Source organism: Pipistrellus kuhlii, unplaced genomic scaffold (genome assembly GCF_014108245.1).
Source record: "Pipistrellus kuhlii isolate mPipKuh1 unplaced genomic scaffold, mPipKuh1.p scaffold_m20_p_12, whole genome shotgun sequence".
NCBI classification, from domain to species: domain Eukaryota; kingdom Metazoa; phylum Chordata; class Mammalia; order Chiroptera; family Vespertilionidae; genus Pipistrellus; species Pipistrellus kuhlii.
Window position 1 is genome coordinate 42,779,050 of NW_023425427.1, and position 18,084 is coordinate 42,797,133.

At 34.1% G+C, this 18,084-nt stretch overlaps 1 protein-coding gene across 5 annotated transcripts in view; it reads right to left on the reverse strand.

Annotated features, from left to right (window-relative positions):
* The window catches only part of ZDHHC21 (zinc finger DHHC-type palmitoyltransferase 21), a 48,778-nt gene that overhangs the window by 8,060 nt on the left and 22,634 nt on the right, over positions 1-18,084 (reverse strand). For all 5 annotated transcript variants that reach the window (XM_045580247.1, XM_045580246.1, XM_036434091.2 and 2 more), the window contains one exon: positions 4,633-4,749. In XM_045580247.1, coding sequence (XP_045436203.1) covers positions 4,633-4,749 — 117 coding nt within the window. The remainder of the gene's footprint in view (positions 1-4,632; positions 4,750-18,084) is intronic.

The window sequence follows — 18,084 nt, forward strand, 5'->3', positions numbered from 1 at the left end:
GAGTTTCTAGACCTGCCAAACTGAAGACTTGAAATAAGAACATTCTATCAGAAAACCTCCCTGAAGACAATTCAATCTTACCTCAGTCATCGCCTGTACTCTTTGCTCTTATTATAGGTCTTGTCAATGCTTTTAACGGTGTTGTACATAACTGATTCTGTTTATTTAAATTGAACTAATAAACTAGTAAAAAAAAATTTCAGAACCAGAGATTGTATATCTGTTTTATTTATTACTAATTTCTACTAATTCTAAGATAAGCTTTTGCTTGGCTTTCTAGCATCTCTAATCCACATTCGGATAGTAAAAAGCTCATTTAACTTTGCACCTTCCACAGCGTCTACCAGTATATATTGTTCAAGAGTACTGAATATATGTTTGCAGCACTAAACTAACTGAACATGGACAGAAATAACATTATTCCTTAATTTTAATTTATATTAGCAGTGCAAAGAGAAGGCATTTCCTAATACTATCAGCTCGTTCTCCTCCTCTGAAGCCAGAGCTCATGCTATCCTTCATTTGAAATAAATTGTCCTTTAGGCATCCATCTTCAACCGAGGGCCAGCTATATAGTTTATTAGAAATCTGAAATTCACATAAGGATTTAATCAATCATGGAACTAAAGTGAGAGGACAGGAGATCTTACATGTATATAGTCACTGAAAATCTCTATCCAAAATAATTCCCATACTTCTTTTCAGGCTATATAAAACCTTAGGGAAGTTACTAAAAGTCTGTATATCTCAATTTTCAAATAATAATACTTACCTCACAGGTCTTTTACAGGGACTAAAGGAGTTAATATATGTTAAAGCCCTTAATAAATGGCGGTCCTCATTCTTATTTCATATTGCCTACTAAATACTTTCTGAAAAGACTTGGAGATACAGTATCTCAATTATATCAAGATGCAATTTTTAAAAATTGTGTTTAAATAAAAGCGTGGATTTTATCATAAAAGTTAAAATAACCAGGACTATGGGAGACTGTGGTAATAAAATCCAACGTCCACAAGGGACTTATAACCTAGTTGAAAACCAAGTACTAAGTACATATGCCAAAATTCATTTACTCATTAATCCATCTATCAAAAATTTACTAAGAAACTATTATGACACAGTCCTTAGCATCAGGAGCTTAGCAGCTAGCAAAATCAGTAAAGTTTACAAGAAATAATTATACAAAAACACAGAGGATGCCAGAGAGGATGATAACACACACTGATATATTGTATAAATAAGCCTTGCTCTAAGTACTGGGAACAGCTGAAAAATGTTTGTGATCAACACATAAGGTTAACTACTGTTACATTTTTAATACAATTTTATACTTTCAATAAGATTTTTGGTAATCAATAGAAGATGAGTGAACGTGCTACTTTGGCTGAGACAGGGGGAGTAACTAACCTATTGATGGAATATGACAGAGAGAAGATCTACAAGTTACTATAAATGAGTCACTGTTTTTTCCAATCCTATAGTGTTTTAAAGTCAGATTAAAAACCAATGTGTGGAAAATTGCAAGTAAAGGAAAACTCATGTTTAGCTTCCTGACTAAATAAGAAATCATCTATCTAATCACCCAAGCAATTAGTAATGCTTTAAGAAAGTTAAAACGCACTATTCCCCTACACTATTACACAAATTGATTTAAATTGTTTTCTATATTTGCAATTCTGGTTTGGAGTTGAGTAAACCAAACATAATTTGTACAGAGATTGTACTGAAAGCTGCTAATTCACCACATTGATTCAGTGGGATACTTGGCAAAATTTAACTGTAAGGATTAATCATCTCAGAACCACATTTCTGGGTATATATTAAAAGGCAGGTAAACCCACTAACTGTCTGCTAATGAGAATGTTATTTAATAGATAATCTCATTTAAACTAATTAAACACTGTGAACACAGGTACTTTTCATTGCATAACATAATCAGGTTAAAACTAAGTTACCCCTGCATTGTAATTCTCTCTGTATTTATTTAGGTAACCAGGGGCCAGTACTGGGGTGGGGTGTGGGGGAAGACATTTCCCCCTTTTAAGTGGAAAAGCTTTGCTTTAAGCTACCTTTAGTAATTCAAGCAGAGTCCAACAATAGTACCTGTGAGACAAAAGCAAAAGCTCAATTTTTTCTTTGAGAATTTAAAGCCTTTTACAAAACTGCCAGTAAATACATATTCCCCACCCTACCCCAAAACTCACCACAACTGAGAAAAACACTAAGCTCCAGAGACCCCACCAAAAGTTTAATCTATTACATAAACTCCATGGTGCCCAGAAAACAAAAATGCTTGTATACAACATTCAGAGAAACTGTCAGAGCACTGTCACATGTACAATAGCTCGCTGTCAGAACCTCGCCAGAAGCGCTGGGCCAGCTGTTACTGCACTTCTTGATTAACTCTCTCCAAGCCCAGTGACTGGAAACATGACTGACACAATCACCCAGCACCATGAGTATTGCTGGTTGTCAGATGGACACTATTCTTGGCTGTGTGTGAACTACTGCTCAATAAGAAATTCTGACATCAATTATATTAACTACCATTACTATCCATTTCATTCAGAAACAGAAAAAAAAAAAAAAGACTAAACAGTCTAAGAATAATTAGAATAATCTGTTCCCTTTAAAGTTGATTGCTTGGAAAACACTTTAACTTCATTATTAATTTTAGTAAAAATATATAAGCACATATATTTAAATCCTGTTTAAAATTAAATCTAAAAATAATCAAAGATAATCCTTTAAAATTGGGCTTAAGATCAGTCTAGTCTACAGAAACATCTGGTTGTGTTGACTTCTAACCTTGAAAATGAGATTAAAAATCCACTATTTTTAAATTTAAGTAATTTTTAATTATTTTATCTTATTCGTTAAATTTTGTTAAAAATAGCATTAAATAAATAACAAACACAAAGCCCCATTAATTTAATTATAAGCAAATCTTGGTTAAAAGCATTTTAAAATTAAAAGGGTGTTAATTTTCACATATGAACTACAGACTGGAAATTCAGTCTGCTAAATCTGAAGTCCATTAAATCGAGGTCTGCAAAATCGAGGGTTTACTGTAATTGTGAATTACTTTATGACTCAATTACTACTCTATAAGCACTTTACTATGTATCACCAACATTTGTTACTGTATTTTTTTTTATTATTAATAGCCATACTATTGTGTGTAAAGTCAAAACCGCATTATGGTTTTGATTTTTATTTCCTTTATGACTAATGATGTTGAGCATCTTTGTATATATTTATTGTCCATTTGCATATATGCTTTGAAGAAATTCCCCTGTAGGTCCTTATCCCATGTTTTAATTAGAATGTCTTTTTATTACTGAGTTATAAGAATTCTTTATATACAAGTCCCTTATCAGATACATGATCTACAAATATTTTCCCCCATTCTGTGAACTGTTTTCTCACTCCTCCCCTCCCCACCCCCACATTCTTAATAATGTCCCTTGAATCACAAAAGTTTTGAGTAGGTCCAATTTATTAATTTTTTTTCTTTGGTCATTTGCACTTTTGGTGTCATATTTAAAATACTACTACCTAACCCAAGACTTGCTCCTATGTTTTCTTCTATGAGTTTTATAATTTTAGATCTTACATTTAGGTTTATGATCCATTTTGAGTTCATATATGTCCTTGGCGTGAGGTAAGGGTCTAATTTTATTCTTTTGCATGTGGATAGCTAGTTGTCCCAGCATCATTTCTTTGAAAATACTTTACCTTCCCCCATTAAACAGTCTCGGCATTTTTACTGCAAATAATTGTCCATAAGTATATGTGTATACTTCAGATCCTTGATTCCATTTCATTTATGAATATATCTATCCTTATGCCAGTACCATACTTTCTTGAATACTATTGCTTTATAGTAAATTTTGATGTTTTTTCTTACATTTCTTTCACTGAATACATTCTGATAATCACTTAAGTTTTCATATATAATACATACATTATGAATAGTATAATAATGATCTTTTTTAAATTACATGTTTATTTACATATACTTAAATAGTCTCTATAGAATAAATTTGCAGAGAAAGGACTATGCATTTTAAATTTTCAGACACTGATAATTTGTCCTTCAAAAAGTATAGTAATTTACACCCCAACCAATATATGAAAAAGTCTGTTTACCCTACATCTTTTGCAATGCCTTGTATTGCCAAACTTTTAAGTTCTTACTCAATATTTCTCATACTTTTTAATCTTTTCTGTTGTGCTAAATCCCATCTAGCTAATATGTACATACAAAAAAATAATTACTAATAAAATGTTTCTATAAGTAACTCCATTTCCTCAAAGTAATGTTCTTTATAATATATAAAACAATAATTGCACACTGACCCTGATCAACACGGGAAAGATTATTTATGGTATCTACAGCTATATAAAAATATTTTATGCTAAATTTTAAAGGTATGGTGAAAAATTGTATGTATACTCTGTTCAATGATTGTAACTAAAATTAAAAAAGGCTTCTGGAAATGGGGATAAATGGCTCTGGGTAATTTTCCCCTCTAATTTCTAAAGTCCCTGTAACATTTTAGAATTAAGTTCATACTTAAGGAATATGTTCATATACACAATATTTTACATTAAAAATATACTTACTGTGATGATGCCAATTAGTTGAGTATAAAAGAGTCCAGTTATTCCAACTAACATAGTAATGCCCATAAAGGCAGCTAGTCTCATTATAGCCAATTCATGTCTAACAATGAAGAGGTCCTATAAAAAGAAAAAAGTCAGTCTTAAAAACAATTCAAGCAGTTACTTATATAGTTGCAATAATCATCAAGAATTGAGCCGTAACATTTGCCCCTTATTATCTATGTGTTCATATACTTATCCTCTCCTGAGGCTATGTTTTTGCTGATTTTACAGAGAAAGATAGAGAGAAAAACCTCAATGTGAGAGAATTATGGATCAGCTGCCTCCCATATGCAACCTGACCAGGGATCGAACCTACAACCCAGCATGTGCCCCAACAGGAAATTGAACCCACAACATTTTGGGTTGATGCTTCAACCAACTAAGCCACCTGGCCAGTGCTCTCCTTGTTATCTTAAAACAAATACTCTCCTCCCTTTTAAGAAGATTTCATTTAATCAATACATTTTGTTTTAAATTTCAAAGCAGCAAGATTAAAAATAGGATTTTACTATTCTATTGTGCCAAAAAACCTCAACCCAAAGACTGCAAATCAGTCGTGCTTGTTTACTATTTATAGCAAAAAACCTCCAAAATACAAAACAGATGGTATAGAATCACTGGTTCCACAAAAGTAAATTTTACTACTGCACTGCAAAAACCCTTAAGATCAGTGACCAAGAACTGAGAGCTTATGTAACTTAGTCAAAATGGGGGGGAGGGGGGGGTAGAGTAAATTATAGCATCATATGGACAGTTCTCTTCAACCTCACTTCATTCATTCAACCATCTACTCTCCTAACCAGCATTACAAATACTCTGCTATATAGAAAAGATAAAAATATGGTCCATGCCCTCAAGAAATATGCAGTTTATTCAGAGAGAGAGCCCAACTTTGCAAAAACACAGTATGATCTATAATAATAATAAAAGGGTAATATGCTGATTAGACCGGATGTCCTTCCAGAGGACCTTCCCGGAGAAGCTGGGGCTGTGAGGGAAGCCCGATTCTCAGGTGCCAAGAGGGAAGCTGGTGCCAGCAGCCAGGGAATTTCGTGCATAGGGCCTCTAATATACTATAAGAGGAATGCATGCACAGAGGACTAAGAAAACAAAGAAATGCCTAGATGGGAAGGGAAATGGAAATGCTGTGAAATAAAGGCGATTTTTTGGTTCAAGCATCAACGTAAGGGTCTTAAAAGTTACCAAAAACAAAACAAAACAAAACAAAAACACACACAAAAAAACAAACAAAAAAAACCCAGCACAACCACACACACAAAAAAACAAGAAAATGAGGGAGTAGCATTTCATGTGCCCTCACTGTTACCAACCAGATCTACAAGAGGAGTGAGAGAGAATGAAAGAACAAGACTTAAACCAGGGAACCCATTATTGCTAAACTTTGATATAAAACGGCCACAGTGAATAAAAGCAAGAAACGAACGGGAAGGATCCCCCAAACATTACCAACCACACACTTTTATAATATTAGTTCAGGTTATGGTTTAAAGGTATTCTGGTAGCAATAATGAAAGCCAGGAGGCCACTGAACATATGCACTTGCTTGAAACAAAAGAACTGATGTTTTCCTGTGTATCACAGTGATTACCCACCAGAGTTAAGCAAAAATCTGATTCCATTCCCAAGTTACTCAATTCATTAGCCTGGAAAAACTTAAAATACACCAAGACACTTAATGTGGTATGTGTATTATATTAGACAGTCATTTCAAAAGCTCAATAAAAAGAGCCCAGGCAGAATCCTTACAAACATGTAAAGGGAACAAGATGTAGCAACAAATGATTTTTTTTTTAATTACATCTAACAAGTTCTGCTATTTGGAAACACAAATATATTCCAACATGATTAAGCAATAATTTGAGCACAGCAAGCATTTGTGTTTGCTTATTCATGATTTTTACCTGTAGAAACCCTAGGTAAACACAAAAAAAAACTACAGCCAGCTAAAGCAAGCCATAAAGAAATACACAAAACACACACATACCTCCAGTCCCTTACCAGCTACCTCAGTTTACCCTGAGCCACTCTCATCTAAATCTGTTATTACAACTTCCCCTCCCATTTCAGGTGACTCTCTTCACTTCACAGCTCACACACTGCTACCTTTCCAATGCCCACTTCTCCAAGAAAACTTTGGGTGACTTTTAGGGTAAAGTGCCATGTTCATTATGTATCTCTTAAGTATTTATGTATCTCTTAAGTATTTACCAAGTATAAAAATATATTGCTGTTTCTATTAGGTTCCTATGCTTTTAAGTGTCACTGACAATGTTTTTGAGTGTTGTGCCTTCAATTTCCGGTAAGCACTATGGTTTTCACTGAATGATTTTACACACTGGAGTGGACTTTAGGAATACAAAAACTGTGTTACTATAGAGCTTACTGTAATAAAAATATAATATATGACCAAATAAAATGCACCTTCTCTTCTCCCAGTGAAATAGGCTTAAAAATTTTTTTTGCCAACAAGAATTTATAAGTGTAGGGATAAAGATGAGACTAAAATTTCTGTGTATACTGTCATTTATTCATTTGGTTATACACTTATATTTAAGAATATTTATTAAAAAATACTTTTATTTGAAATTGTTCTTTTGTGTTCCATATTTGGCCACATATATGGCCATAGTGTGAGTCTATTAGCACAGTTCTCCAGAGCACAGCACCTGTTACTTCCATCTTACTTGTTGTTTTTTAGATATGACTTTTTTAAAGCAAAAATTGGCTTGGGAAAACTTATCCAAAATCACAAAAACCCATTTACTATTCAAGATCTTTACTACATAATCAGTGTTGTGGCTGAATTGTGTCTCTCCTAACACAATTCAGAATGTCATTATATTTGGAGACATGGCCTTTAAAGTGACGACTAAGTTAAAATGAGGCATTTAAGGTAAGCATTAATCCAATCTGACTGGTGCCTTATAAGAGGAAATTTAGAAATAGAGACACCAGGAATGCACGTGCACAGAGGAAAGACTATGTGAGGACACAGAGACCTGGTGGCCATCTATAAGCCGAGGTGAAAGGCCTCCAGAGAAACCAAGCCTGCTGACACCTGGATCTTGGACTTTCCGCCTCTAAAACTGTGAGGAGGTGAATTTCTGTTGCACACAAAAAAAATTATCTGCATGGAGCTTCACAATTCCCCCTAGACGTCTTGTACTTTTTCTGTCAGAATTATTTCAGGAACTTCCTGTTTCTTAACTCTATTATAAACTAGAGGCCCAGTGCATGAAATTCGTGCACAGGTGGGTCCCTAGGTCTGGCCTGTGAGCAGGGCCAGGAAGGGCCTTTTGGCTGCCAGCTGGGGCCTTCCCATCAGCTGCCAGCTGCTGGCCGGGGCCTGCTGGCCGGGGCAGGCGTCAGAGGGCGTTGTCTGTTGGAGAGCACCAACCACCAGGGGGAAACTTCTGTGTTGAGTGTCTGCCCCATGGTGGTCAGTGTGCGTCACAGTGACCAGTTGTTCTGGTCATTCTGGTCATTCCAGTGTTCCGGTTGCTTAGGCTTTTATATAGATAGTCTTCCCATTAATTTCATTTTCTAAAGAAGTACATATTAGCACACAGAAATAGAATTTTTTAAATACTGATTTGTAGTCACACTTCTTAAAATATTCTAAAAAAAAAAAAAATCCAAGAAGATCTAAGGATAAATCATTTATATAATCATATCATCTAAGAGTAATGAGAGTTTTATTTCTTTCAGAAGTTACAGGTTTTTTCTTATTTTCTCTTGCCTCACTTCACTTGCTAGAATTCTTAGCACTATGTTTATTAACAATGGTGATAGGGGGCTTAGTGGGATCAATGTCTTCATTTATTATAAGGTTTCTGTGTTCTATTTGTCACTAAAAGCACAGACATATATTGAAACATAGAATTGGCAATTGTTTGAACAACAGGGTATCCTTATACTGTTTTCCCTTACAAATATAAAATAATTATGTATCTGACCTTATTCTTCCCAAGGACCCCCCCCCCAAAAAAAAAAAATGTTACCAAGGGACAATCTCACTAGCATTTCAGGATACATTAACAAAAAGCTAAAGTAACTTCATACTAGTGTTAAAAATAACTTTCATTTCATATTCATCTTAAAGCCAAACCATTCTTGGCTATTCTTGCCTACTCTTGTCAAAAATCCAAAATGTTAACTACATATTTCAGTAATCATAGCCATTCTAAAGTAACACAATGGCCGAAACCGGTTTGGCTCAGTGGATAGAGCATTGGCCTGCGGACTGAAGGGTCCCAGGTTCGATTCCAGTCAAAGGCATGTACCTTGGTTGCAGGCACATCCCCAGTAGGGGGTGTGCAAGAGGCAGCTGATCGATGTTTCTCTCCCATCCATGTTTCTAACGCTCTGTCCCTCTCTCTCTCTCTCTCTGTAAAAAAAAAAAATCAATAAAATATATATTTTTAAATAAATAAATAAATAATAAAGAGACACAATGAATAATTGACCTTAGATACCAAAAAAAGAGAGAGAGAAAAAAAACACCCAAAGGTTACTGAGTAAAGCCTAAAATATTTTTATAAATAGCAATAAATAACAGAAATATTCAGTATACATTAAGATTGATTATATAAAATATTAAAATAAATTATAAAGGGATTTATCTAGCTATTTCTATTCTTTATTTGCCAAAAAACTAGGCAAATAATATCTGACATCAAATCCCTAGCAACACCATTAGATATGAGCTCATTGGAATAACAATAATGTATCTTCCTAGAAGAAAAGCTGGCTGTTCTGCTAAATAAACATTATTTATTTTCCTCTTGAATATTGGCAGCATGTCCTTTATTGAAATTCTCTCCCTTCCTTCCTCCTTCTGTCACTCTCCCCATAATATTAAATGCAGTTATTATATTAGTTTTTGAACCTCACATAAAAGTTGGTATAAGATAATCAATTAGAAATTATCTGAATCTATTTCACCTAAAAACAATTGAAAAAATGTAACTTTAGAACTGAAATGGTATGTCATAAATGGTTAGTTGCATAATCTTGACACTAACAGCCACAATTACTTCTTTTTAAAAATCTCATTTTCACATGTGGAGAGACAGTATTGCCTATAATATGTGATTGCCAGCAGGTACATATTTTAAAAATATTTTTAACCTACTAAAATGCCTTTATAAAATTTTTATCTTATAAAGTTTATCTTTGTATTAGATAAAGTAGTAAAAATTGGTCACCTCAATAAATGAAAGCAGTAAAGTATAAATTTGGCAATCAGAAGCTTTCTCTGAAGCACAGATTTTGTGCTGCTTGAGCATTTTCTTTTCTTTTTTTTTTTTTTTAAGGAAAATTTACAATAATATAAGTAAAAAAGTTACCCAAGGGAAAATGCAAAAAGTGGAATAGCAACTTGGTACAACTGAAGAACAGAAACTTAGGGGGGGGGGGGGGGGAAATGGGCCTACATAACACCTCTGACTAGTGAAAATTCTCTGATTAAACAAATTATTGAACCTCTTTGAATCTCAATCATTTACATGAACCTACTACTTATCCTCTCAGGAATATTTTAAATAAGTTGGCACTATTCACTCATCAAAGGCTTACAAATCTAGAATAACATAAGGTAAAAATTCTGAAATATGTGCCTAATGAAATAGTTATGGAACAACACATTAATTAATGAATTTTAGAAAGTATATTCTTTAAGTATAGTGATACTTTCCTTCATATTTAATTAAAAAGCAATAAATGTCTGCCCTGGCCAGTCTGGCTCAGTGATGGAGCACTGGCCCTATGCACCGAAGGGTCAAGAGTTCAATTCCCAGTCAAGGGCATGTACCTGGCTTGTGGGTTTGTTCCCAAGCCGGATTGGGGTGCTTAAAGTAGGCAACCAATTGATGTGTCTCTCTCACATCAATATTTCTCTTGTGTTCCCTCCCTTCCACTTTCTCTAAAAATAATAATAATAATCAATGAAAAAAAAATATCTTCAGTTGAGGATTAACAACAAATTCATCTCATGGTTTGGGTCTGTCATTAAAAAAAAACAACAACAACAAAAAACAACTTTAGCCTTAGCCAATTTAGCCTTAGGCTCAGTGGAAAGAGCATCAGCCTGTGGACCGAAGGGTCACAGGTTTGGTTCTGGTTAAGAGCACATACATTGGTTGCAGGCTCCTCCCTGGCCTAAGCCCTGGTTGGGGCTCGTGCAAAAGGCAAGCAATTGATATGTTTCTCTCACATAGATATTTATCTCTGTCTTTTCCTCTCTCTTCCACTCGTTTAAAAAAATCAAAGGAAAAATATTCTCTGGTTGAGAAAAAAACAAAAACAAACAAAAAATCTTAAATTTCTAAATTAGTTTTGGTAAACAATTTGAATGCAATAAAGTGGAATATACTATAATAATTTAAAATATATCAAGAGAGCAGGCACTTGCTTATAAACATTTAAAATAACTATGTGAAAAATAATCAAATATGGACCTTGATAAAAGAAAATTCATTTCTTTAATATCTATCTCTTTGATTTATTGAAAATGCTAAATCACATTCAGGTTTCTGAAATCTTCAAAATGAGTTTCTTCCTAATAACTAAGCAAGACATTGTTTCAGGAAAGGTTGTAAAATTTAACATTATATAGGCATTACACATTCAAATGATGGTCAAACTAATTGAACACTTATTATCTAAAAAAGTTTTCCAAATTATCTCAAAGCTTATACTCTTTATTGATTTTAGAGTCTGTGATTCTAACAAAAAATATTTAATTTATCCCATTTATTTAGAAAGACAACTATACCTTAAGTTTCTGAAATTTTTGTAGATATGAATGAATTTTTGTCCTATTATTGAGAGTTTTGACATATTTTTAAGGTACTATTTATAAAGAAAATAGTAATACTGATTCTCCTTAGATTTGTCTTCTTTTAGAAGACAGAATGTAAATATTTACAGCTTTAAAATAAATTCTTATTTTGAGCATTGATTCATGATGAATAAAATTCCTTATCTCAATACCTGCCACTACCTCCTTCCATCATTAAAGGGTATATTTCCTCAAAACTTCACATGGCGAAAACACATATATCCTTAAAAATCCATGATAGGTGGATATTTTAAAAGTACATATTGAGGAAAAAAAAAATCTTAAAAAGCATGAAGTTACTCTAAAAACAAACAGTGGGGCAGCTGCAAAGCAATTAAAACAATGCAGCCTAGAAAGAACTCGCCTGAAAAGAAGTGCCTAGAGGAGAAACCCAGAAGAAAATCCAGGGTCCCAGCCACGCCTTTCCCAGAGCCTGTGAACAGCCTGCTTTCTTTCAACTTTCTCTTTCCCCGGAGCCTAACCAGAATGTACCAGTTTTCTACTGAATACAGGTTAAGTGTCATTACAACAAAGGTTACAGGGCAATTCATTTTTTCTTTTGTTTAATGAATAAACATGTTCACCTTAAAACAAAAGTAAGATCTGAGTTAACACTTTCTTTTCCCATCAGAGGAGAAGCACTCTGGTTTGGAATTGAGAGATGGGCTACAGAAGATGCTATGCTGCCATCTACCTGCCTGAGAGGGCATAAAGAAAAATGTGGATGGAAGCTTTCTCTTCCCTGGCTGACGGAAAAACACAGGGTACCAATCTACGGCATGCTTCAACTGTGCCATTACTGCCACAAGAAAGATGTATAGTAATCATTAATACAATCTCCAAAGATAGCTAGGGAAATAGGGGATCTTTATGTCATATCCCAAATAATGAAGAGAGTAACGAGGAGAATAAGATTTCTAACACTAAGCCAGCTTTACAAACAAAGCAAAGGCTGGATACAGTATTTTGGTTGTTTCATAGAAAAAATGACAGAGACACAAGCAATGACTCAGAAAAAAAGTGTATGGGGCAGGATTATTTGAAGACTATTCCAATATAAAAATTTATTTTATTTTATTATTTTTATTCTTTAATCCTCACCAGAGGATATTTTTCCATTGATTTTTAGGGAGAGTGTAAAAAAAGAGGGAAAGAAACACCAATGTGAGAGAAATACATTGATTGGCTGCTTCCTGAACAAGCTTTGAACAGGACCCAGGCAGGGGATAAACCTGCAACCGAGGTACGTGCCCTTGACTGGAATAGAACCCTGGTCTCTTTGATCTAAAGGTTTTTGCTCTATCTACTGAGCCATACTGGCTAGAGCTAAAAATTTATTTTTAAAATGTTAATGGTGCCCTAACTGGTTTGGCTCAGTGGATAGAACATCGGCCTGCGGACTGAAAGGTCCCTGAAGAGTCCCAGGTTCGATTCCAGTCAAGGGCATGTACCTTGGTTGCAGGCACACCCCAAAGGGATGTGCAAGAGGCAGCTGATCGATGTTTATTTCCCATCGATGTTTCTGACTCTCTATCCCTCTCCCTTCCTCTCTGTAAAAAATCAATAAAAGTATATTTTAAAAAAGTTTTTAAACAAGTTAAGGGAGAGGTTTGTATTGAAATTACTGATAATTTCTTGCCACCTTTATATAAATACAATAAATGCCATCCTCAAAAGAACTGATACTATGAACACAACGTTCTATTATTTAGTCTTAGAAATATTTACAACAGTACTTTAGAGTAGATCTGACCTTAAAACCAGTTATTCCAGTTACTGTCTCACAGCCTTTTATTGTTCCCTTATCCAGCAACAACTTCCTTCATGTCTCCATCTGGTTAACCTCTATCTATACTATAAAGTCCATCTCAGTCTCATTCCCTACAGCAAAACAGCTCTCAACCCTGACAGCCAGAGAAGCACTGCTCCACTCCCCAGGGGACTATTGACAGACTCTGGCTGAGTCTTGCCTCCTGGAGTTGCAAAGTTAGGCAGCACTGATTAGAATCTCTTGGGAAGAAACGTTTAAACAAAATGCTAGTGCCAATGACACCTATGAGGGAAGAGATTATATGAGACTCACCCTCCCAATAAGAACAGTACTAAAAGCCAGATAAAATCTACTGAAAAATAAACTGCTTGACTGAAGACACTGGAAAATAGCCAAACTCACTTGGCCTTAAGGGGCCAAGATCCCAGAGAGAGTGAAAATGCATTAAGGTGATTCATACATTCTGCACTGCTTTATTACCTTAAAGCACTTGGCAATTCATAAGTAGTACTTATGAAAGATGGAGTAAAAATGGAGGCTCAGAGCTCACTGCACTATCACAGAGCTGGGAAAATAAGAAGGCACCACCCACATTAAACACCTAAGTTTTTTAACTGAGACTCCTGAAGGACTTCATAGGTGTACCGGTTAATAATGGTGGATTTTGTAATCAAAGAAAACATGATAATTTCAAGAGAAACATCAAAAGTGCTTTACTCAAAGTAATGTCTATCACTAGCTACACATTGCCCCATCTTTCAGGTAATTTGTAGATACCATCCCAATAGAACTTTTCTTGTTTTGAGGCAAACCATTCAGAGACCCAGTTTCCCACTTCTTCCTATGTTTTGAAGTGCTGCTCAGAAACTGTGTGTGCCATCGATCAAAACAAGTGGTAATCTGCCGAAACCGGTTTGGCTCAGTGGTAGAGCGTCGGTCTGCAGACTGAAGGGTCCCAGGTTCGATTCCGGTCAAGGGCATGTACGTTGGTGTGCAAGAGGCAGCTGGTCGATGTTTCTCTCTCATCAACGTTTCTAGCTCTCTATCTCTCTCCCTTCCTCTCTGTAAAAAATCAATAAATTAAAAACAAAATAACAAGTGGTAATCTGAAGGAGCAATGTCTGGTGAATACAGCGGGTGGGTTAATACTTCCCAGGCAAGATCTTTCAATGTGTGTTTAACTGGTTTTGAAGTGTGTGATGGTGTGTCATCATGAAGCAAAATTACTTTGCCATCTTCTGGCACATTCTGGTCATTTCATGATCAAAGCATGGTTCAAACTGATTATATGTCGTTGGTAGGGATCAGTATTAACGGTTTTATCTGCTTTTAGAAGCTCATAATACAGCATACCTTCCTGATCCCACCAAACGCAGAGCGTTGTCTTCTTTCTGAATTGATTTGGCCTTGCAGTACATGTTGATGGTTGACCTGGATCAACCCATGATTTGGGCTTTTGGGATTCTCAAAATAAATCCACTTTTCATTGCCAGTCACAATTCAATGCAAAAAAGACTCTTTCGTGCAACATTTTACCGATGACTTTGATTTTCCATTTGTCTTTCATTTAGTTGATGTGGCACCTATTTTCCTTCTTTTAAAATCTATCCAATTACTTGTAAACAATCATAAATTGTTTGCTGAACAACGTTTAATCTTTCTGCAAGTTGTTTTTGAGTTTGACACACATCTTCATCCATTAATGCTTGTAATTGTTGGTCTTCAAACTTTTTCTGGACGTTCTTTGTCTTTCACATAGAAATTATCACTTTTAAAGCAGCATTCACAAGTATCTTGAGATGGAACATGTTCACCAGAAGCTTCCCAAAGTGTACGATAACTTTCAGCAGCACTTTTCTTCAAAATAAAATAATGAACTAAAACTTCCCGCAAATGCTCTTTTTTAGGCACAAAATTCAACACTTTTAAGTGAAAAATATCTATGATGTTAACACCTTCAGCAAATTTGGCATACAAAGTTTTGAAGCTTATTGTCAATATAATAAAATAGCATATATATCAAATCGCGTATATATCAACATATGTACAACTCCATCTATTGAAAAAAATCCAATTAACTGGTACAATTAGTATAAGAGAAAAGACAAACTGAAACTAGTCTTTCATGAAAACAAAAACCAATAATCATAATTCCTTACAAAATCTCAATAAATTTAATAAATGTCATCATCAAAAGAACTGCTGGGTTAAGACCAATGCTCTGTTATTTAGCTTTAGAAATGTTATATATATATCTTGGCTGAATCAAGATGAATTTTCTCCTATTGCTTATCAAAAAAAAAAAAAAAAAAAAAAAAAAAAAAAAAGGAGTAAATTAAAAAAAAAAAAAAAAAAAAAAGAACCAAGCCAAAAGAAGTTAGGAAGAAATGACAAAGAGCAGAAGTAAATAAAATAGAGACTTAGCCCTAACCGGTTTTGCTCAATGGATAAGAGTGTCGGCCTGCGGACTGAAAGGTCCCAGGTTCGATTTCGGTCAAGTTTATGCATTTGGATGTGGACACATTCCCCAGTAGGAGGTGTGCAGGAGGTAGCTGATTGATATTCCTAATTCTCTATCCCTCTCTCTTCCTCTCTGTAAAAAATCAATAAAAAAATATTTTTAAAAAATAGAGACTTAAAAGATAAGAATAAAATAAAGGGAAATAAAAGCAGGGTTTTTTTTTTTTATTTGAAAAGATGAAACAAAATAGACAAACATTTACCTACACCCACTCATAAAAAAGAGAACTCAAATAAACAAAGTAAAAAAATAAAAAGGAGACATTACAAATGATACTATACAAATACAAAGGATCATAAAAGACTACCATGAAAATTATATACCAATAGTTGGACAGAAGAAATGAATAAGTTCCTAGAAACATAAAAGCCATCAAGACCAAATCATAAACAACAAAGTTAAACAGAACAATTACTAAGTAAGGAGACTGAATCAATTATCAAAAACCTCCCCAAAAAGAAAAGTATAGGAGCAGATGGCTTTATGGGTCGATTCTACCAAACATTTAAAGAAGAATTAACACCAATCCTCATCAAACGTTTCAAAAAAATTAAAGAGGGAATACATCTATAATCATATTGGAAGGCCAGTATTTACCTAATACCAAGCCTACATAACAGAAGAAAAGAAAATAGAGCCAACATTCCTGATGAACAGAAAGGCCAAAATCTAAAAAATATAATTCCACAATACATTAAAAGAATCATACACCATGGTCAACTGGGATTTAATTCCAAAGATGCTTCAACATCTGCAAACCAATGTGATTTACAACATTAACAAAAAGGAAGACAAAATCATATAATCACCTCAACAGATGCAAAAATAGCACTTAATGAAATTCAACATCCATTTATGATAAAACTCTGTGGTGGGAAAGTAAATTGATGCAGCCACTATGGAAGACAGTATGGGGACTCCTCAAAAAAATTACACATAGAACCACCACATAATCCAGCAATTCCACTTCTGGATACACACACACACACACACACACACACACACACACACACAAAGGATATCAAAGAGATATCTACACTCCCCTGTTCACTGTAACATTAATCAAAATAGCCAGACTATGGAAGCAACCTAGGTGTTCAACAGATGAATACATAAGGAAGATGTGGAATATAAATGCAATGGAGTGTTATTCAGCAATAAGAACATTTGTCATATATGGATGCACCTGATGACATTTTATATGCTAAGTGAAATTTGCCAGACAAAGACAAATATTTCATGGCATCACTTAAATGTGGAATTAAAAAACTTTTCTTTAAAAGTTCAAACTCATAGGAACAGGAAGTAAAATGGCCGCCAGGGGCTGGGGCAGCAGAGAATAGGGAGAGGTTATTAAAAGGGTAGTACAAACTTTAACTATAAGATAAGTAAGGTCTGAGGATCTAATGTAAAACATGGGACCATAGTTCATAACACTGTATTGTATAATTAAAATTGACTAAGAGAGTAGAACTCAAGTGGTCTCACCAAATTAATTAATTTACCTTTGCTCTAGTAAACTAGAGTACTTTAGAAACAACAATAATAAACATTCTGTTCTTATGAATTTAACTTAGTACAATAAAATTGTATTTGCTTATACTGGGCAACATATGGTAAAGTTCTCCATATATCTAACTTGATAATATATGAATCACTTCATGATTCAGAGAATATATAATAAACAAGGTTAAAACACACTAGATGTTTTTCTTCAATATGACTTTGAGAATGACATAACATAACCCCTTTGGGTTTCAATTTCATTATGTCTAATATGAAGGTAAATGAAAGCATCCTATTTAATACAATAAAGATAATTAGTCTAGAGAACAATTCCTTCTCAACGCTACTATTTCTGTCAAGTATCTAGAACTATTTATAATTTATTGTTTATTATTTAAGATGCTTACTTACAGCCAACATGAGCTAGCTAATTATTTGATTTCTATTTGACAAACCTATTGGTTAACATTCTTATGATTTCTTGAAATTAAAAATCACCTGTATTGCTTCTATAACTGACTGCTTTAAAAAAAATCTGATTTGAATTTTCAAAACCCAACTTATACTAATTTTTATATTTTCCTCCTCGATTTTTAATCTCTTAATAAACTTTTACTATGCTGCTAGTCTTTGATTAACATCTAAAATAAGGTAAATATATTTTGAAGTACTCAAATATTATCACCTATGATCAATTTTTCCATTAAAAAATGTCAATTGGTAGTAATAATTTTTCCAGAGTTTCTACCT